Source organism: Ascaphus truei, chromosome 6 (genome assembly GCF_040206685.1).
Source record: "Ascaphus truei isolate aAscTru1 chromosome 6, aAscTru1.hap1, whole genome shotgun sequence".
NCBI classification, from domain to species: domain Eukaryota; kingdom Metazoa; phylum Chordata; class Amphibia; order Anura; family Ascaphidae; genus Ascaphus; species Ascaphus truei.
The window spans coordinates 138,498,767-138,524,779 of record NC_134488.1 but is presented as its reverse complement, the minus strand read 5'-3'; the positions used below and the strand labels follow the sequence as shown (position 1 = coordinate 138,524,779).

The 26,013-nt window shown below is 46.8% G+C and overlaps 2 protein-coding genes across 2 annotated transcripts in view; both read left to right on the top strand.

The window, feature by feature from the left end:
• Positions 1–26,013, top strand: part of LOC142497979 (uncharacterized) — a 107,733-nt gene that overhangs the window by 61,146 nt on the left and 20,574 nt on the right. Inside the window, 2 exon segments of the mRNA XM_075606472.1 lie at positions 3,644–5,181; positions 24,640–24,650. Coding sequence (XP_075462587.1) covers positions 3,644–5,181; positions 24,640–24,650 — 1,549 coding nt within the window.
• LOC142497974 (uncharacterized) overlaps positions 14,106–26,013 on the top strand; it is a 364,739-nt gene continuing 352,831 nt past the window's right edge. Inside the window, exons 1-2 of the mRNA XM_075606464.1 lie at positions 14,106–14,396; positions 15,383–15,694. The gene's annotated coding sequence lies outside the window, so the exon portion shown is untranslated. The remainder of the gene's footprint in view (positions 14,397–15,382; positions 15,695–26,013) is intronic.

The following is a 26,013-nucleotide window of genomic DNA, read 5'->3' as shown; positions in this document are numbered from 1 at the left end:
AAACCACTCACAGACAGACTGTTTCGACCTTGTGGGTCTCATCAGTGTGAGGTTGGTTGTACTGGCTATATATGTTAAACCCCTTGAATTAAAGCTGAAAGTCTGCACTTCTATTGCATCTCGGTTGTTTCATTTCAAATCCATTGTGGTGGCGTACAGAGCCAAAATTATGAAAATTGTATCAGTGTCCAATTATTTCCAGACCTAACGGTGTGTCTATATCTATCTACCTATCTACCTATCTACACATAGTGTGTTTGTATATCAGGAAAAAAGGAATACCAGTGCTCAAAAGTGGAATTGTGATATAAAAATAAAATAATTAATACATATGAACGCAAATGAATATATATCAAACTGAAATATAATTAATGCAAAATTATTGGAAAAATGTAGCTCTAATAGGGATAACCTAATCCAAAAAAATTAAAACAGAAGAGCGCAAATATTCCAAAGGCAATATAAAATATAATCAGATTTATTACAAAAGACAAATAATGCCCCCAAGTTGATGACAAAGATAATTATGAAAACATGTAACAAAATATGTAAATAAGAACCAGCAATGTTTAACAAACAAATAGGAAGCCCATCACTAAGCTGCAACTAAGTATAGGTGTATTTCATGAGGCAATCGTGTAACCAGAGAGGGATGGGTTAATCAAGGGAGAAAGTTCTCATGTGAAATGTGGCAATGGAAGTCCATAAATAACATCCAAAACCGGAGGTAGTGAGGTAAAGAGCAAGTGCTGTGTATAGAGGCAAGGAGAGATCTCACCCACTCGTAGATGTAAAGGGTGACCGCAAAGTCCGTCGGCTAAGTCTCCTTCTTCTTGGAGACTACAAATATGCCGACCCGGACGATGTTTGACGTCACTCAAAACAAACGGAAGCCCTGATGGACATGGGGAAAGGTGGAGGGGGGAGGGGAGAAGAGAACTCGGCCGCACAGCTGATCCCCAAGCCGTCGGCGGTTTCCTATGCTAGGAACCCACACTCCCTCTTCCCAGAGATCGCTAAATACCTCAGACTCCATGCAAACAGCAGACTGGCCACATCACTCTTAGCTCTGCTATTCTTGTAAATAGATGAACCACCATGCAGGATTCTCCCGTGTCTCAAAGCCTGAAGTATGAAAGTCCTTAGTGCTGCTGATGGGTGATTAGATTACGAGCATAACCTTACGCGTTTCGTCACAAGGGGTACTGACTTCATCAGGGGTGTGTCTAAAGTGCAGCAGCTGTTGATCTTTTATAGTGATGCAATCCACAAACCCAAACAGCAACGGGCCACAGGTTAAAAAAAAAATCCAAAGTGCTTTTCTTCTTTTTCTTTATTTGTAATTTGTAATCCAATTTAAGGGTCTTTGCTTGTCCTCAGCAGTGTTTATAGCACTGATCTGACTTTAAAATCGGGCAGTAATACATTTAGTAATAAGGTGCAGCAGCTATTAGACACACCTCCTGTTATTTAAATACCTTGAACATGTGATACAGGAGCCTATGTTCCTATATTATGTCCCCTATCCAAGGAGCCAACTTTATACCTTTTGAAGCACTCTGCATTGAGACTATTTTTTTGGGTGACCTCACAGCTAAACACTACTTAGTATGTGGATATGCTTTATATGTTTTTTTTAATTCAGTTTTTTAGATCAACTATTTGTCTGAACCCCTTTTGGTTTATCTCCTTTAAGAGATTTAGTGCTCTGGGTTTACTTTGAACATCCTGGAGTTTCAGTATTAACTATAATAATCGGAGTCCGTAGACCTATATAGGTATATATCACCAGGTCTATATATTCTACTGAATAGGAGATTACCTCCAAGAGATTCTGTTGAACATCAATATATGTTTTCCATCAGGGTCACCAATTGATTCACTGCTATATTATTTTAGAGTATATGTTTATAAGTAATGTGTTGTTCATTGGGTTTGGCCATGGATCTATTAACACCACTCCTGTTTTCATATTTTTTTTATTAATTACCAATAAAAGGTTTAATTGTATATAGTTCATTACACAACACTGTGAGTGCATCATCCTACCTCTCCCATCGTACTTTCAGTGTCTCTTCTGCTAACACCTCCTCCTCCTCTATTGATCTCTCTATGCGGGTACCCCAGGGCTCTGTCCTGGGACCTCTTCTCTTTTCTCTGTATACACTCTCTCTAGGTGACCTAATAACATATTTTGGGTTTAATTATCACCTCTATGCTGACGACACACAAATATATTTCTCAACACCCGACCTTACACCTGCTGTACCAACCAAAGTTTCAGAATGTCTCTCTGCTATATCATCCTGGATGGCCCTCCGCCGCATTAAACTCAACATGGCTAAAACAGAGCTCCTCATACTTCCTCCCAAACCTGGCCCTACTACCTCCTTCCACATTACTGTTGGAACTACGATCATTCACCCAGTAGCCCAAGCATGCTGCCTAGGGGTCACACTCGACTCCTCTCTCACATTCGCCCCTCACATTCAAAACATTTCTAAAACCTGTCGCTTTTTCCTCCGCAATATAACTAAGATACGCCCTTTCCTCTGTTGCTCGACTGCTAAAACTCTGACTCAGGCCCTCATTCTCTCCTGTCTTGATTACTGTAACCTCCTGCTGTCCGGCCTTCCTGCCTCTCACCTGTCTCCCCTACAATCTATCCTAAACGCTGCTGCCAGGATCGCTCTACTCTTTCCGAGATCTGTCTCAGCATCTCCCCTCATGAAATCCCTCTCCTGGCTCCGATCAAATCCCGCATCTCACACTCCATTCTTCTCCTCACTTTTAAAGCTTTACACTCTTCTGCCCCTCCTTACATCTCAGCCCTAATTTCTCGTTATGCACCATCCAGACTCTTGCGTTCTTCTCAAGGATGTCTTCTTTCTACCCCCTTTGTATCTAAAGCCCTCTCCCGCCTTAAACCTTTTTCACTGACTGCCCCACACCTCTGGAATGCCCTTCCCCTCAGTACCCGACTAGCACCCTCTCTATCCACCTTTAAGATCCACCTTAAGACACACTTGCTTAAAGAAGCATATGAATAGCACTGTGGCTATTCTGAACACATGATACATAAAGCTTGGCCCCCTGCAGACACACTTACCAGAACTCCCTCCTACTGTCTCTGTACGTTCTCCCTACCTACCAATTAGACTGTAAGCTCCTCGGAGCAGGGACTCCTCTTCCTTAATGTCTAAAGCACTTATTCCCATGATCTGTTATTTATATTATCTGTTATTTATTTGATTACCACATGTATTACTATTGTGAAGCGCTATGTACATTAATGGCGCTATATAAACAAAGACATACAATTAGATAGGGATTCTTTCCCCCCCCCCCTTTTTTTTTGATGCATCAAAGGATTTGACAAGGTTTCTGCCACTTTAATTGAGTTTTCCAGCAAGTGAGATTTATTTTTAAATCTTTAAATACTTTGATTCACTTTAAATGTATGATTCTGTACATCTGCTCTCCCGGCCCTAATGCTGCACATGTTGTGCTAAACCCTTCCTTTGTACAATGTACATCTACAGTTTACTTTCATCCTGAACTGTTTGTGATATTCCAACTTACCTCTCCTGCATGGCCTTCTGTAAGACAGTTTGTGTAACTGACTTTTTTGTCTCTTGTCTAGTTCCGATAGCACCAATAATCCCCCCATGCCAAGATTGCAAGGTTGCTTTTAGCAGTCAGGATTACCTCCTCACACATCTGAAGTTCAAACACCCAAATGAGTATATGGAAAAGATGAGGACAGAACAATCTTGCAACATTCCAATACATGTAACCGAAAATGCAACTTTCAACCAGTTAAGGCAATTAATAAACAATGTAACTGCTTCTTATTCAAAAGAATATATATTGGAAGGTGCCACCGGAAAAGATCTTGGAGAAAGTGGGAAGAATCTGACTTGGTTATCAGACCAGAACCTACAGAAGAGGACACACACAGGGGAGAGACCACATGTATGTGGGGAATGTGGGAAGGTGTTTAGTCGGTTATCCCACCTGAACATGCACAAGAGGACACACACAGGGGAGAGACCGCATGTATGTGGAGAATGTGGGAACGGATTTAGTCAGTTATCAGACCTGAACATTCACATAAGGACACACACAGGGGAGAGACCGCATGTATGTGGAGAATGTGGGAACGGATTTAGTCAGTTATCCAACCTGGACACACACAAGAGGACACACACAGGGGAGAAACCGCATGTATGTGGGGAATGTGGGAAGCGATTTAATCAGTTATCCAGCCTAGCGACACACAAGAGGACACACACAGGGGAGAAACCGCATGTATGTGGGGAATGTGGGAAAGGATTTAGTCAGTTAGTCAACCTGAACACACACATGAGGACACACACAGGGGAGAGACCGCATTTATGTGGGGAATGTGGGAAGGGATTTAGTGATTTATCAAGTCTAATCAGACACAAGAGGACACACACAGGGGAGAGACCGCATGTATGTGGGGAATGTGGGAAGGGATTTAGTGATTTATCAAGTCTAATCAGACACAAGAGGACACACACAGGGGAGAGACCGCATGTATGTGGGGAATGTGGGAAGGGATTTATAGAGTTATCCAGGCTGGATACACACAAGAGGACACACACAGGGGAGAGACCGTATGTATGTGGGGAATGTGAGAAGGGATTTAGTGTGTTATCCCACCTGACCAGACACACGAGCACACACACAGGGGAGAGACCGCATGTATGTGGGGAATGTGGAAAGGGATTTAGTGTGTTATCCTACCTGAACACACACACGAGGACACACACAGGGGAGAGACCGCATGTATGTGGGGAATGTGGAAAGGGATTTAGTCACTTATCCAGCCTGATCAGACACAAGAGGACACACACAGGGGAGAGACCGCATGTATGTGGGGAATGTGGGAAGGGATTTAGCCGGTTATCCAGCTTGGACACACACAAGAGAACACACACAGGGGAGAGACCGCATGTATGTGGGGAATGTGGGAAGGGATTTAGTCACTTATCCAGCCTGAACACACACAAGAAGACACACACAGGGGAGAGACCGCATGTATGTGGGGAATGTGGGAAGGGATTTAGTGTGTTATCCAGCCTGAACACACACAAGAGGACACACACAGGGGAGAGACCGCATGTATGTGGGGAATGTGGGAAGGGATTTAGTGTGTTATCCAGCCTGAACACACACAAGAGAACACACACAGGGGAGAGATCTTTCTCTAAAGCCAGGCATGTTTAGGGATAAGCTGAATCCAAACAGGAACTGGAGCACAGCCTCACCAATGCCACATGGAACACAGAAATTTCTTTCAAGGATGTATTGGGTTAAAAGAACATAGGGAGAAAGTCCTTCCCTGCGACTGCTGTGGCTTTTGGCCCTTGGGATCCTCTGAGCGAAGTTTTCGTGCTGACGCAAGGTTTTGGCTTCTTGGAAGCTGTCAGAGACTTACCTGTAGTCCGTGAGTAGCAAACTACAACAGTCTTGTGCTGAACGAGATCAGCCAGTTGTTAGTTAAGCCACATTATATCTATTTGTATAGAGACATTGCTTTATATGTACACACTCATATCCAATAGCCTGCACTCCTATTTTGAGACACAGGTGAAGACCTCATTTAGATCTATTCATCTGTTCCACAGCGCCTCCAGTGATACACCTTTTAGTTTTTTTGGAGCACCGGATTAATGTGCTTTGTATAGTTCATTACCTTCTATGTTTAGGGATTACCAGCAACTAAGACGCTCACATATAAGTGTACACGTGTACTGTATCTGTGTTACGCTGAATCACAATGCAAAGTGACTTTAGTTTATGGTGCATAAAACAAACATTTTAAAAGGATAACAAACTTATAACTTTTTAAATGCAGGTTATTTATATCATTCTTCTATTTAAAGGAAAATGTTCTTGTTTTATATTTCCATGCTGTTGGTTCTAATAAAATGTGCGTTCCCCATTATGCTGAAGCGGTCGGTAGCCTCACATAGCTGTGAATTGGAATAGTTTCGCCTCAACCAATTGGCTGCCGACAGACCCTCTGCCACCAACCGCTTCTAATGTGAGTTTTATTACTGTCTATGGCAGTGGGTTAATTTAAGGTTTATTTGGGTAGAGGGTTTTGAGGTAAGGGCATATGGTAGGGAATTTTAGTTTAAGGAACGGGGCTTAGGATATAAGGTTTTCGGGTAGGGGTATAAGCACTTACGTTGGTGGTAAAGTGGCCGCAGTGGGGTGAGTCGCGGCAAAACGACTGACCGAATGTCCTTGACCGCTGTGAATACTGAGGGGGAGGACAGGGACACAGACTAACGCCGGCTCTGGCTTTATGTATTCACCAATGTGACATGGGATTATTGTTTCTCTTGAGCCCTGGTCCTGGTCTCTCCATCACTCTCACCACCATGACATCCAAAAGCCCCCGCAGCTCGAGCCTCGCCTGTAATGTCTCCTGTGTGTCCCCAGTGAGGGACATTAATGCAGCCGCCTTTACATACTGTATGTCATGTTCCTTTTTTATCTCCGGAGAGCAGCAAGGGCTGACCATCTATTTCACAGGTTACACGCAGAAATTAAAATGCACCTGAGGGGGTTAAGTGTCCCTTTATTTTCAGCATAATAATATATACATATGCAGTAATGGCAGCAAAACTTCTCAGGACAAGGAACTCTCCGTAGGTTCATGTAGAAAAGGAATGCATATACATAGTTCAGACGTGCTAAACACCAACATTCAAAAAGGAAAAAGCTATCAAATGCCCACTCACGTGGTGATCGAATATTTCAGGCATGTAACGATATAATCTGATCAGGAACTGGGTACAGTAGGTGATTGGGACTGGATCTCCCCAGAATTAGAGAGAAGAGAGAACGAACATGGTCTAGATCAATTTTATAATTAAAACAATAGAGCAGTGAGCTCCAACAACTCGCATGCTCCCAATGAATAAAAAGCCATTTGACCACTTGGGGACCTGCGGCCGTGGAAGAGCCAGCAAAGAACATACAGCGGGTCCCTCCATCACACAGGGAGCACTAACAGGCAGCGGGCATCTTCAAATGTTCACCCCGGCTTCTCCTCTGATGCTCCGAGATGCGGGTACGGCGGGGGAGGAAAAGAGCGGGGCGTTGCGGCAGGTAATTCAAACTTTCAACTTGCAAGAAACGGCAGTGAGTACTGGGCAGTGTGCGGCAGCTGCAGGAAAAAGGACCACCCTTGTGCGTTTAACTCTGGTTTCTGTGAGCTTCCTCAGAGTTGTATGGATATCTCCAGGTGCACTGGTCCAGGTTTAAACGGTACCTGTATACCATGACACATCGATGGAGGCAGCGCTTACATATAGTTAGCAAAAATACAACAGCACATATAACATAAAATACAGACATCTACAAGACGGTGAAACCACTTGTAAAGCTTGGATTTAGGATGACACGAATCTATAAAGAAAACAGAACAAATGTTAGATCATCCACAAAATAATGCATAAACTTAATTGTATAAGTGGTATGATTCTGAGATGGGAATCAACTGAGAAACCATAGAAAGAAAGGAATGAATAAACGAAATAAATAATACATTAAATAACAACTAAATGGAACCGATTGAGACACCTACAAAAAATATAAATAATTCTAAAAATATATCATAATCTATTAAAACTAAAATGTTATATGAAAACCTCAAAAAAGGGGAATAAATGTAAGGGATGCTCGGTGAGGAAGGAGTTATGGTCGATATCTAAATTTAAACCTAAGGGTTTCCTAACATAGAATCTGTTTCTCACCTCGCTTCTTCTCAAAACTAGTCTCTCACTAAGAAATTCCTTATCTCATCTCAATTTGTATCTGTCCGGTAAAGCCGGAGGATATAAACAATTTAGGGAAATAGATACCTCTGAATATGAGATCCCTTATAGATATCTATCTAATCTTCAATTTTGCTATGCCTGTCTTGTCCATAGATGGATATATTTCCATTCATGTCTATTGATCATCAATTATTATGTGATCTTCATGTTCATACAGTAACCTGTTGATTAACAGTAGTTTAATCTCAAACCATCTACTTGAATCATCAATTCTGTGCCAGTCAATCTCCTAAAGTAGATCCACGGAATCATTCTTCTCACCTATGTCATGCTTACATTTTTAAAAACTATATATGTAAATCGGTATTTGAAATGCATTTCTCTGTGTGTTTATACTTACCTTATGTATCCTAATCCTGTATCTCTTCCTGTAAAGCATGTAATTAAAGTTAATTGCAGTGTAGGGATAGAAAGGGGTATATTAGAAGGGGATACACGGACATACCATACATGCCCCTGAGGAAGCAGGAACTACCCATGAAGCGCGTAGGGTTGCCGGGGGACCAGTATCGGAAGAGCACCTCAACACCAAAAGTAAAAGTGCTCAAGCTGGTACCTCTAAAATTATACTCTGTTTATGTGAGTGTTACTCTGATCTCTTACATATAAAGTTGGATATTTTAGGAAGAGGCTTCAGAATCCTTCTGTTATCCATTATTGGAGTGGAGGAGCAAAGAAACCTTTTAGTGCCTGGGCTCAGGCACTTTCATGTAGGTGCATACCTCGCCATTGAAACAGAGAAAACAGCTACAGACCGGCGCCTTGAAAGATAAAGTTCAATGAATGTCCAGATGTACTGTATAGGTGTTAAGCTCCTCGTATGGTATCAAATCCTGTACACATGGATCGACTTTGTGGCTCCGTGGATAACGTCCTGCGATATGTGGAGTTAAACGCAAAGATAAATCATAGTGTACACTGCTGATTATAAAACCTATAACTCAAACAAACATAAAACACTAACACACATAAAACCTATACAACACTCAACATATAGACATATACAAACAAGGCCGTATAAACAGTTCTACTCATTTATTAAAATATAAAATGGACACAGAAGTTCAATAAAATGGAGAAGATGGCCTGTTGAGGATGATCTGGTGGTTAAATCCAGAATCCTACCTACAACAGGACAGGTCAAAACAAGCCTGTGTGTCCAACTTTAGCAAGGCAGCTCCTCTTTTTCCTCCGTTGCAGGCAGACGTCTGCAGACCCGGCGCGATGTGCTCCGTATCTGCTCTCACACCACGGAAGCACAAACTGGGGGATGGAGCCGCTCCTGGATGCTGGGTATATAACACACTGGGGGAAGGAGCCGCTCCTGGATGCGGGGTATATAACACACTGGGGGAAAGAGCCGCCCCTGGATGCTGGGTATATAACACACTGGGGGAAGGAGCCGCTCCTGGATGCTGGGTATATAACACACTGGGAAAGGAGCCGCCCCTGGATGCTGGGTATATAACACACTGGGGGAAGGAGCCGCTCCTGGATGCTGGGTATATAACACACTGGGGGAAGGAGCCGCTCCTGGATGCTGGGTATATAACACACACAGGGGGAAGGAGCCGCTCCTGGATGCTGGGTATACTGCTGCGACACACTTTATTCGAGCAAATAACCAGTTTGTACCTGGCAGATACCTGGAATGCGCCGCTCCTCACCTCTGACAAGCCCCGTTGCGTTTGACTTCCCAGCCACGGTTCATGCCTGGCTGACGGGCGGCTGATCTGTTAAATGATAATGATCAGGATTTAATAGGCTGCAATGCTTCGCGTGTCCACCAGATGACATAAATTCATGAATTGTAATGCAGTATATATATATACAGTACTGTATATACACAGTATATATATATATATATATATATATATATATATATATATATATATGGAAAAGAGACACACAGCGCAGAACTACACAAAATGTTAAGTGGAGGGGAAAATACACACCACCAATAGCCAATACAATATTATATGAGGTACATACCCTGGAATACAACTATCCCTATAAACTGCATCCAATTTGGTCTGCGGCTCCACAACGCCGCGTCGAAAATGTGTAGAAGACTCTTTATTAATGATATAGAAGCCATAGCTATATAATGTTGCTGACATATAATAATACTGACATATGCTGTTAGTTACATCATTGGGATACTTAATAATAGAATCAATTTATTAAGCCCAATGTTTGTATGTCTATGTTCCCACAAAAACGGACATATGTTAATTACACACTGCAGTGCATACACATTAAGTTAACATCATTGTATAATTCCTCTTGTTCATCCTCTATGTACAATGTCCACCATAAGTTTTATTATGCTCTATCATGCTTTATTGAAGTTTTGGAAGTGGCATCATTCAATTATGTTTTAGCCAATCACTCTGGGGAGGTACATATAAATACCCTGGCAGGGACAGTTAACCATTAGCAGCCCCTGACGAAGCCCTGAGTGGAGAAACGCGTAGGGCCAGCACTTTCCACAGCAGTAGAGGAGATACGCCGAACAGCCGAGCAGAGAGGGATTCTCTAGTAGCTGCGGCGGTGATTCCCTGTACTGAAGGTGACGAACTCTCGCGAGTGCCGAGCCACGTCATACCGCGCCGCGTCACGTGATGCGGAAGTGATAGCGAGGAGGCGAAGGACTGGTAATCGGCGTCTGACTACACGAGTGTGAGAGACTCGAAAATCACTCTCTACTGCTTGTTACCTACTCACCAAATGTGAGTTGATTACTTGTTTTTACAGCATTTTATTAGATTAAAAAGGTTTTACACATATACTGTCCCCTCTTTTATTACCTCAACCCCCTCCCCCCCCTCCTCTACCCCCCCTTGTGAGATCCACCTATAGAGACGGGCTGCTTCCAGAGACCCCCTGTGACTACTGTAACCAGCTGCTGTGTTCCTGTGGAAGAAATCCTAGATATCCGAGTCCCTTAGAGGATTACAGGCTTTAAAACTACCTACCTGAGTAAGCGCATCTCTTACAATTATATAGTCTGTGTAATAATTGATATACTGCCCTATGATTCCTTTTTTGTGTTTCTTCTTTCCCTGTTGATTTGCGCCTAGGTCACTCTTCTACACATATATATATATATATATATATATATATATATATATATATATATATATATATATATATATATATACTGTATAACAACAACCCCTATAACCCCTAACATACAGTACTGTACACATACAGTACTGTATATGTACATACATAAATGATACTATGGGCCGGCGGGGGCGAGATGTGTTTGCAGCAGAGAGAGATCCGCTGCTCTCTCTCTGCACAAACATCGGCACATTAAAAATTATTTAAAATACATTTTTATTTATAGTGTAGATGTGCAGGGGGTCTCGGGAGCTGAACCGCACTGGTTTCAGGTCTGGGGACCCCCTGCTTCCCGAGATACAGACCCCTTTATGAGGTGCCGGTATTCCTCTGCGTTTAAAGGTCCCGATCACGTGATCGCGGCCTGTTAAACCAAGCAGAGGGATACCGGCACCCCCAAAAGGGGCCTGTATCTCGGGGAGCAGGGGGTCCCCGGACCTGAAACCAAAACGTTTCTGCTCCGGAGACCCTCTGCACATGTACAGTATAAATAAAACACATATATAAATAAACACTTGTTCTTTACCTTAGCGGCTATGCGCTATGGTAAAGAAGCAGCATTTCTGTATTTTTAATAATATTGTACAGTGAGCAGGGTGTTCCCTGAGCCAGAAATCTAAACTCAGGGGGCCCCCTGCTCCTGCTCAATATTATTAAAAGTACAGAAATGCTGCTTTATTACCATAGCGTATAGCCGCTAAGGCAATGAAGGGGTTAACCCACCGTGCCCGCTTTATTGTGGGTAGCGGGGGTGGGTGAAGGGGGTATTTGGCCCTTGGTGTGAGTTTAGGACTTGCGGGGTGGTTGCGGGTGCACTTAACCCCTTCACGACCGTAGCAGTTAATACCGCTGCGGACGCTTTCCCCTCCTGCCCCCGATATCCCTGCGGCAGCTGCCTGGGACAGGAGGTGGGCTTGGGAGCGCGGGCTGGCACGGGAGGTGAGCTCGTGGGGGGGGGCATGGGAGGTGAGCTCGGGGGGACGCGGGAAGCTGGCCGCAGAGGGAAGCGGTGAGAAGCGGGGGGGGGAGCGGCTGCAGAGGATTCCCCCTCCATCCCACGTTGCGAGAGGGGGGGGGGAGCGGGACCTGCGCATGCGTGCCGGGACCGCAGGGAATCGGCGCCATTTTTTTAAAACTTTTTTTTTAAACTTTTTTTAAAATTTATTTATTTTATTAATTGGCGCCCGGCCAAAGTCATCGCGGGCCGCACAGAGAGGCCAGGCGGGTCGCATGCGGCCCGCGGGCCGTATGTTGTGCAGGCCTGCTCTATGGCCTAGAGACCATCCAGATAGAATGCCCCCTGAGACTGGGCACACACCATCCAGAAGTCCTGGACTGCAGAATACTATGCTGTGAGGAAGAGGAAGATAAGAGAAAAATACAGATGCTTGTGCACCTTGCCTCTGCCTGGGTGTCAGTTACTGGGCAGGAGGTAGACAGACTGCAATTATAGGAGCTGATATCGTACCCCTAGGATCCAGTCATGGCTGGAGGAGCTGTACCACGAGTGAGTAACCAAAGAACTACCCAAAAGCCTGTCCCATTGCACATATATCGCATCAGCTTCTCCTGACACCACAGGTAGGCTTCAGCACCACACAGTAGCCAATGTATTTCCCAGAATCTTCCAAATAGGTATGCATATATTCTATTATATTTATATATATATATATATATATATATCCAGGTCCCCTCTGGGCTTTATTAATCCCCCTCCCTGCAGTTACCTCTGCTGCGGTTGGGAGAGTTGCGGCCGGTTGCGGGGGCTGGTGTGTGTGCGTACGACTTCAGGAGCTCCAGGCGGGTGGCTGTGGGAGTAGAGTACGGCGAACGGCTCGCCGGAGGCTTCGGCGGCTCCCTCCGTAGGGGGCCGCCATGTTGATGGTGCGTGCGCACGCACGGCAGTTCGCGCATGCTCAAGAAATTTGCGGCGCCCGTCACTCAAGTGACGCATGCGCAGTGAGTTAGGCGCACGCGGTGGTGATAGAGAATAAGCTCCATGGGGATTACAAGCCCCATAATGCATAGGGGCTTGCTACACCTGATGACACAGAGCCAATAGGGCTGAGAGGACTCACTGCTGCAGGATTGATACATTTCGTGCGCTGGAGAGGACATGTCAGTCGGTGCTGGAACAAGATTAGGGAAGGTTGTGGGTGCAGGGGTCCGTGACCCTCTGCATTAGGCCAGATATTCCCCTAGGCCCCAGCTAGGCTCTGACTCACTTGTAAAGCTTGTGGCTGCTTTAGGGACAGGCCCTTAGGTAGGGACTCTTCCCCATTAGCCATTTGGTAGTCAGGGAAACAGCTGCCACGCTGCACAGACCTGCAAGGTGGGTTCTGGGACCAGAACTCACAACAGGACACTGAGATTATTCTGACGGTGATATTATCCACAACGGTATTCCCCCAACGTGGCGGCGGACGACAACGTTGGATCAGACGGATCCCCTTTTGCTATTCTGCTATACCCGGATGCAGGAGCGCCGGGCAGGTATCTAACCAGTGTACTAACACTCCACGGGATAGCACTATCTCCAGCACATTTGGGTGGGCCTTGACATTGGGACACGGACATCAGGGAATTGGTGCCTGGCACCCATGGTACTTTGGGACACTCACTGTGATATCAAGTGCGGAATATATATCTTGCTGTGGGGTACAGAGTATCTATGTTATTGTGTATTAGTAAAGGTCATACAGGTTCTTGTTATATTCTGTGTGGTATTACTATTTGTTCCTACACAGGGGTTATGCCCATCAGTTGGGATCCCGTGCAGGTGGAGGCGCTGTCATCTAGTATCTCAGGTATACCCCAGGCTCCCAGTGGTGGAGGCTCAGGTCTCTGTGAGCCAACAGGTAATGCCAGCACCAGTAGACTCTTCTCATAAAGGGGAAAGAGGGCTACTGTATATATATTTTTCTGTTTATATACACGAGTGCATATTGCCTGCTCTGTTTGTGCTATTAGCACTTTTCACCACGAGGTGGTGCTGTTGCACTGTTTTTTACAGTTGGGGGAAGCACCGAACAGTTTATTTCTTCTATAACTCCCATAATCCCCGGGAGTCTCTGCCTCCTGACACACCTCTGATTCTGCATGCAGCCACTCCATGTGCTCTGACTTTCTCCCAGCTCTCACCTGCTTTTGCTGATATTTGGGGGCGTCTGTGTCGGCCTGGAGAGAGATTTCTCCATATGAAAGCTTCTCCTTACTTTCCAAGTTGCTGTGGATCTATTCCTGCTTTTCCACCTCTGTTCAGATGGATTGAAACTGAGGGTTATATTCAGCCTGATGTCTCTGCAGAGACTGCCTGCACATGTATCTCCCCCTCACAGGAGCATGCAAAGTCTCCCTGCTTATTGCTGCTCACAGGATCATTCAGTGAGTTTTTATCTACTGCCTTGTATGTATGTATGTATGTCTTTATTTGTATAGCGCCATAAAATGTACATAGCGCTTCACAGTAGTAATACATGTCATATAAATAACAGATCATGGGAATAAGTGCTTCAGACATACTGTAAAAGTAACATTAAGGAAGAGGAGTCCCTGCTCCGAGGAGCTTACAATCTAATTGGTAGATAGGGAGAACGTACAGAGACAGTAGGAGGGAATACTAGTAAGTGCGTCTGCAGGGGGCCAAGCTTTGTGTCATGTGCCTTAAATCATTTGTTCTGCTTGTTTGTGTGTGTGTGTGTGTGTGTGTGTACAATGTTATTAAAACATTTATTAAAGTATTTATTTCAAAACATACACACACACATATACACACATACAGTATATATACATACACACACACACACACACACACACACACACACACACACACACACACACACACACACACATACATGTACATATACACACACACACACACACACATATAGTACCTCACTCGCGAACAGCATATACACAAAAAGCGTGCGGCATGTGCGTGCACGTCCGCACACAGTATAGAATGAGCCTTACAGCGGCAGGCTCTAGTTAAGACATCTATAGAAACCCTTAGATCCTTTCTCCAACAAATTGTCGTCTTTCTTTTCTTTGGGGAAACTTGGTGTGACGGATTAAACCGGCTCCCTTAGTAAAAGAAGGCTAAGGCCAGTCTGCTGTCTCCTTGCCATGCCAGGTCCCTTCATTTTAATGCAGAATATCAGGGGAAGGTATATTCCTGGGTTACAGCTGTATGATCTACTGATTCCCTCCCCCTCTAGCAGACAGAGACCCCCCTGTGGTTCCTCTATTGTGTGTCCCAGGCAGCCATTTCCTGCATGACCCCTGCTGAGATCAGCTCCTTACATTGCAGACTGAGCGTCCCCATCTGTAACCCCTTCTGTGCTGGATTCCCTCTTATTTTCGCATTTCAGTTAGGCGGGGGCCAGCCCTGTGATTGGCTGAGGATTAAAACATCTCTGATTGGTGCAAACCCCCCATAGGGAATGATGGGCAAGGAAATGTTTAAACCCCCGCCTGGCCTTTCCAGACTGGGACTCACTGGGGAAAGACATTCAGATGCTGGGACCTCTCTTTGGAACATATTGCTCTGTGCAGTTACCCCACTGCCCTGCGCCCTCCCAAAGACTTTATTCCCGCACCCCCGGGTGGAACTGACTACTTGTAAGTTTCAAAGAAGACTCTCTCATTTCTCTGCCCTCCCGGTGTACTTACTGCTGCTGACGGTACGTTATATTTTGTGTACTGTACCCTCTAGGTTAAACTCTTGTTTGATCGCACTATTGTCGTGACAGAGTGTTAGCCCACATGGTTTTGTGTAACTTGTGACCTACTGTATGTTGTGATATTGCTCAGAAGCTGCCCCGTAGTGAGCTCAGCTAGGGTTGTTACTGTGTGTGCCTTGTGACCCAGTAACGTGCTGTGTGCTCGCTGGGAGTTCTGGAATTCTCTAGGTTAAGTGGAAATTCCGGTACCCCCAGAGACCCCCCAGGGTAATGGAGGTTGGGTGGGATCCTTGTGATCTGGGTGCAGGGATTGTGTAATGGTTTTACGTGTTCTGGGACCCTGGGACCCTCTGCATTCACACCCAGACATTACATGGGTATCAGGGTAAGGTTGTGTAATCTGGGACCCCGGCATAGGAGCGTGGCCCTTGGGGTGGGGCCCCTAGTCGTTCTGGGTGGTAACTACCCTCCTAGAAAAGCCAGAATAGGATTCCAATGGTGTACTCTGGGTCAGTGTTCCCAGGATTGTGGGTGGGGTATCCTGGGTATAGGAGCATGGCATATCCCCCCTCTGTATACAGAGTACTGTATGTCCCTCCCTCTGTATACAGACACAGAGTACTGTATATCCCACCCTTTGTATACGGAGGGAGGGATATACAGTACTGTGTCTCTGTATACAGAGGGAGGGATATACTGGAGCGTAGTGTGTGTGTGGGGGTGTGTGGGTATGTGGGTGTGGGTGTGTGGAGCGTAGAGTGTGTGTTGGTGCAGAGCATAGTGTGTTGGTGCAGAGAGTAGGGTGTGTACAGTGTAGTGTGTGTTGGTGCAGAGTTGTCATGGAACCAGAACTACCTTTCTGACTCGCCTCCCTCTCTCCTTTGCAGCTTCTGCCTGTCAGAGCTTATTCCCAGCTGCATGGAGCCTGCACACACATTCTGTGCCTGTGTAACTCGCAACAATGTTGCATTTCTTGCCTCTGGGCATGGAATCAGTGAGCTGCTACTGCAGTCTCTGAGATCCTCACCAGAATGGGCTAGTCCGCCCCCCTCCTGTTTGTTCAGAGATAGTCTGCCCTTAGACTATTCCTTTACCCACACTGCCTCTCACTTCCTTTTCCACCCTGGAGACAGTGAGTACAAGACCCTTCCCTGTTCATCCCCCATGGTGAGGCCATCTCTTTTTACCGATTCCTAACTAATAATCACCACTACATACCATCCACAAGTATCTGTGTTCTGCTGCTTTTCCCAATAAAGTGGAGGAAATATTACAGGGCTTGGAGTGATTTAAAAGGGAACTGAGTTAATGCTATCGGGAGCCATTCATACCAACGTGCCCTGGCTTCAGAAAAAGAGTGTTGTGTGTGTGTGTGTGTGTGTGTGTGTGTGTGTGTGTGTGTGTGTGTGTTTGGCAGAACATGTTCTGTGCTTGGTCATTTCAATCACGTGACACGGCCCTCGTAACAAAACCATAAAAAATTCTGTCTCTTCCCCAGCTGCACGCTTTGTATTACGTCACGCCGCGACCGTCACTTTCAGTATGATCACTTCCATTTGATGTAAGCTATTTGTTTTGCCGCCGCACACGACACAATGTGCACGTTTTTGGGTACAATCGTGGCCTAACTCATCCAGCTTTTTGAGCACTTCCCGTACGATTTGACAGGTTTGCTAATCAGAGAGCTCCGATGACCTGCCAAACTCGCACGGGAAGAGCGTCTCCCCGAGCGGCAGCGCTGCGGCTCAAACACACCGAGCGGGAGCTGAAAACCAGCTTCAACTCGCACTTTGTATACAATCGCCCTATTCTAGTAGCTCCGATGGGAACATAGAGGCTCTCACCTAGCGAGCTCGTAGCAAGTTTCATCTCGCCACTGCAACGTGGCAACAGGGCCGCCATCAGGGGGGGCAAAAGGTACAAGTGTCCTGGGCCCGGAGGGTGGTGGGGGCCCGGCGACTGGCACTGCAAATTGGCCCCGACCTCTGGCCAGGCCTGGCTGCCGTCGCTCTCCATCAGATGTAGGCCTTCCTGTCCCAGGCCGAGCTTCCAGCCTCTGACGTCAGCGCTCCGGAAGTAAGCTGGGCCTCCGCTACCGGTGCGCGCTGACTGGGAGCTCGGCGTGGGACACAGAGTGAGGAGGCCTGCAGCTTATGGAGAGCCGGGGCCCGGCCGCAACCGTCAGCTAGACCTGGCCAGAGGTCTGCCCCAACTTGCAGCGCCGGCCGCCGGACCCCGCTGCCACCGGGTCCGACCATCCCCAAGGTAAGAGAGAGGTATATATACATACATACATACATACATACACATATATACATACATACATACATACATACACATATACATATATATATATATACATACATATATACATATATACATATATATACACACACACACACACACACACACACACACACACACACTAAGTACATCTCGCTCAATAGGCAAACGGCAGCTCACGCATGCGCCTGTCAGCACGTCCTGAACAGCAATACTGTCTCCCTACCTGTACCGAAGCTGTGCGCAAGCGGGGAGACTATAGAGCCTGTTACACTTGCGTTATTTACATCGGTTATGCACGTATATGACGATTACTGTATAGTACATGCATCGATAAGTGGGGAAAAGGTAGTGCTTCACTTTAAGTACATTTTCACTTTACATACATGCTCCGGTCCCATTGCGTACGTTAATGCGGGGTATTGACGTGGCATGCATGCTTACAAATGCTTTGGCCAAAGGGTTTAACCAAATACCCTTTTTCATGAGAATATTATTTTATCTTAGCCTAATTGGTAGGAGCGCAGGAATCATTCTATTTGTTTTTATATATACATACACACATACACAAAAGCGCAAGCTCCATGGCACGTAACTGAGTAAAAAATAAGGTACATTTATTTAAAAAATCAGCAACCCATAAGAATGTGCACTTACAGGATTTTAAACAGAACCATTCGTGGGAGATAAATCTCTATTGTGAAACTCCTATCCCAAATTGGCAGCAAGATAAAAAGGCATCCAATGCCTGCACGTCCTTTGCTCCCTCTCATACAATGGTTGCTAGCACACAATATGTGTGTGTGTATATATATATATATATATATATATATTGTGACAAAGAGCTTACTCCGGGGCTCCGCCGTCTGTCCGGGACTGTTAGAACACGGTCTTTTAGGGTAGGTTAAATGATGAGACGTCACGTACTGTTCCTTTAAACAGGCTGTACCTGGTTTATTCAGTCCCAGGCACTGAGACTGCCACAGTGTAAACAGAAAACAAAACCAAACAAAACCTGCTCACCTGAGCGATAACTTAAACTTAGATGTCCCTGACTCAGAGTTGGAAGTGGCTTGTCCACTTCCACCAACAAAACAAGTACCTTTGCAGTCTTTTGAAAAAACGAACAGAATGAATGAAGCTGTTTGGGAAAGAGGCTGTCTCTCCCCTCTGCAGTACAGCAGCCTTCCAGGCTCTTGGGCGGGGCCCAGAGGAAACAGGAAACAGGTCTTATATACCTGAACTCTAATCAGCATGACAGGTGACAGAAAACAGGCAGCAGACAAACTGTGGAATGGAGTGCCTGTACCATGAGGCTGCCCTGTTCAGCTTAGACAGGACAGAAACTGTTCAGTATCCTGGGAGCCCTGTATATGGAATTTATTACCAACCCCTGGTTTCTGTCACATATCCTCCCCCCCAGCTCAGACCTCGAGGGGTGAGTGACCATGGATATTAGGGAGTGCATCCTTGACAACCCGTCGGCATTGCCATGTTTGTGCCCCGACCTGTGTTCCACAGAGAATTTAAAGGGTTGTAGGCTTAGGAACCACCTGGTCACCCTAGCGTTCTTCTCCCTATTTTGACACATCCAGGTAAGGGGTGCATGATCTGTGACCAATCGGAACTTTCTCCCCAACAGATAATACTTGAGTGTCTCTACAGCCCACTTTATCGCGAGACACTCTTTCTCGACTATGGAGTAATTTTTCTCCTGGGGATTTAGTTTCCTTCTTAAATAAAGGATGGGGTGCTCCTCCCCTTGAGACTCCTGGGAGAGTACCGCCCCCAGCCCTACCTCAGATGCGTCGGTTTGGACTACGAACTCTTTGGAGAAGTCAGGTGTGACCAACACTGGTTGGGCACAGAGAGCTTCTTTCAGGCTTCTAAAGGCCTGTTCGGTTTCGGGGGACCACTTTACCATTAGCGGTCCTCTTGCTTTTGTGAGGTCGGTTAGTGGGGTTGCCTTAGTTGCAAAATTGGGAATAAACCTTCTATAGTAGCCAATTAACCCCAAAAAGGTCCTTACTTGTTTTTTTGTGACTGGCCTTAGCCAATTTTGTATCGCCTCTACTTTAAGTGTTTGTGGTTTGAGTAACCCTCTACCAATAGAATACCCCAGATACTTGGCCTCCTCCAGGCCAATAGTGCATTTAGCGGGGTTAGCAGTTAGTCCGGCAGACCGAACTGCGTCGAGCACAGCTTGGACCTTTGGAAGGTGGGACTGCCAATCTTCACTATGGATTACCACATCATCCAGGTAGGCGGCAGCTTACCGAACATGGGGTTTTAAAATGTTATCCATCATTCTTTGGAATGTGGCGGGAGCTCCATGTAAGCCAAAAGGCAGCACCTTATACTGAAAGAGGCCGTCTGGGGTTGAGAAGGCTGTTTTTTCTTTTGCCCTTTCTGTGAGGGGAACCTGCCAGTACCCTTTTGTTAGGTCTAGGGTTGTGAGATATCGTGCTTTGCCTAGTCTCTCTACAAGCTCATCCACCCTGGGCATAGGATAAGTATCACATTTTGACACCGCGTTTAGTTTCCGGTAGTCATTACAAAACCTTGTTGTACCGTCTGGCTTTGGGACTAAAACTATAGCGCTGTTCCACCCACTTTGGGATTCCTCAATTACGCCTAGTTTTAGCATTTTTTTAAACTCTAAACTTATAGCCTCTCTTTTGGCCTCTGGGATTCGGTACGGTTTAAGGTTAACTCGGACCCCCGGTTCAGAGACTATGTCATGTTTAATTACGCTAGTTCTACCTGGCTGTGTAGAGAAGATTTCTTTGTTTCTTCTCACTAAATTCTGGACCTCTCGTTTCTGATGCACGGACAGTGTTTCAGCTATGCTAACCTCTGGGTCAGTTTCTTGATTCTCTGACGGACCTGGGGGTACTAGGGTTAACAAGACCTCTCTATCTTTCCAGGGCTTGAGTAGGTTTATATGGTAAATTTGCTCAGGTTTCCTCCTGCCTGGCTGTCTTACCCTATAATTTACTTCTCCCACTCTTTCCAAGACCTCATATGGCCCATGCCATTTAGCAAGGAATTTACTCTCCACGGTGGGAACCAGAACTAGTACCCTATCACCTGGAAAAAAAATTCTGACCCTAGCACCCTTATTATACGTATTCCTCTGTGCTTCTTGAGCTTTCTCCATGTGTTCCCTCACTATGGGTAGGACTGCAGCAATGCGGTCCTGCATCTGGGCAACATGCTCTATTACACTTCTGTAAGGGGTAACCTCGTGTTCCCAAGTCTCTTTGGCTATATCCAGTAAGCCCCTTGGATGTCGGCCATACAATAGTTCAAACGGGGAAAAGCCTGTGGATGATTGGGGAACTTCCCTAATGGCAAATAACAGGTATGGTAACAAACAATCCCAGTTTTTCCCAACCTTATCGACCGCCCGGCGTAACATGCTCTTTAAGGTTTTATTGAACCTTTCCACTAAACCATCTGTTTGTGGATGATAGACTGAGGTTCTGAAATGCTTGATTTTTAGGAGTTTACATAGCTCTTTTGTTACTTGGGACATAAATGGTTTTCCCTGGTCAGATAAGATCTCTTTAGGAATTCCGACCCGGGAAAACAGAACTACTAACTCTTTTGCTATGTTTTTAGCAGAGGTGCTACGTAGGGGAACTGCCTCTGGATATCGGGTAGCATAATCTAATATTACCAATATATGCTGATGTCCCCTAGCAGACTTTACTAGGGGTCCTACTAGATCCATAGCAATCCGGTCAAATGGTACCTCTATTATGGGAAGGGGTACCAATGGGCTGCGGTATGCTTTGAACGGGGCGGTGATCTGACATTCTGGGCATGAGGAACAATAGTTTGTAATTTCTGCCAGAACCCCAGGCCAATAAAAGCTTCGGAGAACCTTTTCTTTTGTCTTTTCCACCCCTAGGTGTCCCCCCAATGGGTGACTATGTGCGAGGTGTAATACTACGTTACGGAATGTCCGTGGTACCAACAATTGTTTAGTTGTAACTGATTTTCTTTTATCAACCCGATATACTAGGTCGTTCTCTACCTCGAAGTAGGGGTAAGCAAGTGACCTATCTGGTTGGCCATGAGTACTATTCTGGTCCCGTATATTTCCCCTTGCTACCGCTAATGTGGGGTCCCCCCACTGGGCCTTCTTAAAACTCCCAGGACTGACCTCTAGGTCAGCGAGGGTCTTATCCTGTACTGGGGTGGTAAGTGCCTGATCAACATCTTGATTTGGGGTATTCCCTACCAAAGTAGTGATGGGAAGGGAATTTTACAGCACTCCTCCTTTTCGCCCTTCTTATTTGGGCCCTCGTCAACATCCATTTCTGAAAAAGGGAAAGGATTTGTTTCTTCTAACACTTCGTTATGGTCCGCTATTGAACTCTGGGCGCTATTCTGAGCTGGGGACCACATTTTTAGAAAATGGGGAAAGTCGGTCCCTATTAACACATCATGTGCCAGTTTGGGTACAACACCCACCTTGAAATCTAAAGAACCAAATTCTGTTTCAAGAAAAACATCAACAGTGGAATATTCATGATTATCCCCATGTATACAACAAATTGCCACTCTTTGTGAACTGTTTCCCTGTTTCTTCTTAATGGGCAATAGGTATTCGGACACTAGTGTGACCATGCTCCCAGAGTCAAGAAGTGCCCGAACCCTCTTACCATTAACCTTTACAAATGCCCACAGATGGTTATTCAAGGGGTCCTCTGGGCTAGGGCCCATACATTGGGACAACAGCGAATAAGGTTCCACGCTGTTGCATTGCATGGGCTCATCATTTACTGGGCAGATTTTTGCTGTGTGGCCCCTCTCATGACAATTTACACATTTAGGTACATAGTCTGTGTCCCACTTAGAGCCTTTTCCCGGCTCCCCATGTTGGCTATTGCCCTTAGTGTGCGAACCACTGTTGCTGGAGCGGCGTGAAGGTGGTCGCCGCTCTTCAGCGCCCCTTAACCCCGGTACCCTTTTACCGTCTCTGGAAGAGTCCTGGAACCTCGGGTAGTGGGGTTGCTCCACGACTGTGGGTTGCGGGTGCTCTTCTGCTGCACCTTTCCACAAGGGCCACAAGCTCATCCGCATTGTGGGGGTCACTCCGACTGACCCAAAGGCGTAAGGCAGAGGGAAGTTTCCTCAAGAACTGGTCCATGACCAACCGTTCCACGATGTGGCTTGCTGAGTTGATCTCGGGTTGTAGCCACTTCCGGGCGAGGTGGATGAGGTCATATATCTTGCTTCGGGTGGCTTTATCCATCGTGAAGGACCATGCGTGAAACCTTTGGGCACGAACAGCCGTGGTTATGCCGAGGCGAGCGAGGATTTCGAACTTCAATTTTGCATAGACGTTAGCGTCGGCTGGCTCTAGATCAAAGTAAGCCTTCTGGGGTTCGCCGCTTAGGAAGGGTGCGATTAGACCAGCCCACTCAGCTTCCGGCCATCCCTCTCTCTGTGCCGTGCGTTCAAACGTGAGAAGATAGGCTTCCACATCATCCGAGGGTCCCATCTTCTGAAGGTAGTGGCTTGCCCTGGTCATTTTCGGAACTGGGGCTGCCTCTGCGAGTGGAAGGTTACTGATAGCCCCCCTCAGGATCTCGAGTTCCCGCTGTAAGCCCTGAGCGAACCGCTGTTGCTCCTCTCTCAGCAAGCGGTTTGTCTCTTGCTGGTTTGCATTCGTCTGTTGTTGGTTTGCATTAGTCTCTTGCTGGTTTGCATTAGTCTCTCGCTGGGTTTCATTCGCCTGTTGCAGGGCTTCATTCGCGTCTTTCTGGACAGCGACATTGCGTACCAGCGCACTCACCACGTCTTCCATCTTGTTTGGAGAGAGAAAAAAAAAACCCCTCTTTTTTTTTTTAAATTTCTTAAAGTTCTTTAACCCGCAGACCTTTTAGTGTTCTGCCCACATTCTCCACCATATGTGACAAAGGGCTTACTCCGGGGCTCCGCCGTCTGTCCGGGACTGGTAGAACATGGTCTTTTAGGGTAGGTTAAATGATGAGACGTCACGTACTGTTCTTTTAAACAGGCTGTACCTGGTTTATTCAGTCCCAGGCACTGAGACTGCCACAGTGTAAACAGAAAACAAAACCAAACAAAACCTGCTCACCTGAGCGATAACTTAAACTTAGATGTCCCTGACTCAAAGTTGGAAGTGGCTTGTCCACTTCTACCAACAAAACAAGTACTTTTGCAGTCTTTTGAAAAAACGAACAGAATGAATGAAGCTGTTTGGGAAAGAGGCTGTCTCTCCCCTCTGCAGTACAGCAGCCTTCCAGGCTCTTGGGCGGGGCCCAGAGGAAACAGGAAACAGGTCTTATATACCTGAACTCTAATCAGCATGACAGGTGACAGAAAACAGGCAGCAGACAAACTGTGGAATGGAGTGCCTGTACCACGAGGCTGCCCAGTTCAGCTTAGACAGGACAGAAACTGTTCAGTATCCTGGGAGCCCTGTATATAGAATTTATTACCAACCCCTGGTTTCTGTCACAATATATACAGTGTTCGTCAAACCTATACATTTGCTCGCCCCGGGCGAGTGGATTTAACCCCCGGGCGAGTAAATATTGGCTCAAGCAGCACACGTTTGGTACTAGGTGGCGAGTAGATTTTTTGGTGATTTGTCAGTCAGTGTGTGTGTGTGTGTGCGGCAGTCAGTCAGTCAGTGTGCGTGCGTGCGGCACTCAGTCAGTGTGTGTGTGTGTGCATCAGTCAGTTTGTGTGCGTGTGCGTGTCTGTCTGTGTGTCTGTCTGTGTGTCTGTCTATGTGTGTGCGAGCGTCAGTCGGTGTGTGTGCGTGCGTGCGTCAGTCAGGGGTTGTGTGCGTGCGTCAGTACGTGTGTGTGTGTACGTGCATCAGGGTTTGTGTGCGTGCGTCAGTCAGGGGGTGTGTGTGTGTGCACGTCAGTCACTCTGTGTGTGCGTCTGTAAGGGGTTGTGTGTGTGCGCGTGGCAGTCAGTGCTTGTGTGTGCGTCAGTCAGTATGTGTGTCTCAGGTGTGTGCGTTAGTCAGGGTGTGTGTACGCGCGTCAGTCAGTGTGTGTGTGCGTGTGGCGGGCAGTGTATGTGTGCGTCAATCAGTGTGTGTGTGTGTGTGCGTCAGTCAGGCAGTCAGTGTGCGGCAGTCAGTATGTGTGTCGCAGGCACTCTGTGTGCGCGCGTCAGTCAGGGTGTGTGGGTGCGCGCGTCAGTCAGGGTGTGTGGGTGCGCGCGTCAGTCAGGGTATGTGGGTGCGCACGTCAGTCAGGGTGTGTCTGCGCGCGTCAGTCAGGGTGTGTGTGCGCGTGTCAGTCAGGGTGTGTGCGCCCCCGTCAGTCAGGGTGTGTGCGCGCGCGTCAGTCGGTGTGTGTGCACGCGTCAGTCGGTGTGTGTGCGCGCGTCAGTCGGTGTGTGTGCGCGCGTCAGTCGGTGTGTGTGCGCGCGTCAGTCGGTGTGTGTGCGCGCGTCAGTCGGTGTGTGCGCGCGTCAGTCAGGGTGTGTGCGCGCGTCAATCAGGGTGTGTGCGCACGTCAGTCAGTGTGTCTGTGTGTGTCTGTGTGTCAGTCAGTGTGTGTGTGTGTGTGTGTGTGTGTGTGTGTGTGTGTGTGTGTGTGTGTGTGTGTGTGTGTGTGTGTGTGTGTGTGTGTGTGTGTGTGTGTGTGTGTGTCAGTCACTGTGTGTGTCAGTCACTGTGTTTGAGTCAGTGTGTGTGTGTGTGTGTTTCAGACAGGCAGTTCGTGAGTCAGTTTGTTGTTGTTGTGTGCCCCTCCCCTCTGCTTTTTCCACTGCCCTGCTGCGAAGGGGGGGGGAGAAGGGGTTGTGGGGTGGTGGTACCTGCTTGCACCACCCGGTGCTCCCGGCCGTGGGGGGGGGGGAGGGTTGTGGGGGGAGGGGGGGAGGTTACCTCCTTGTGCCACCCGGTGCTCCCGGCTGAGTGGGGGGGGGTTTGGGGGGGCGGGAGGTTACCTCCTTGCGCCACCCGGTGCTCCCGGCGGTGGGGGGGTACTTCCTTGCGCCACTCAGTGCTCCCGGCCACGGGGGGGGGTTGT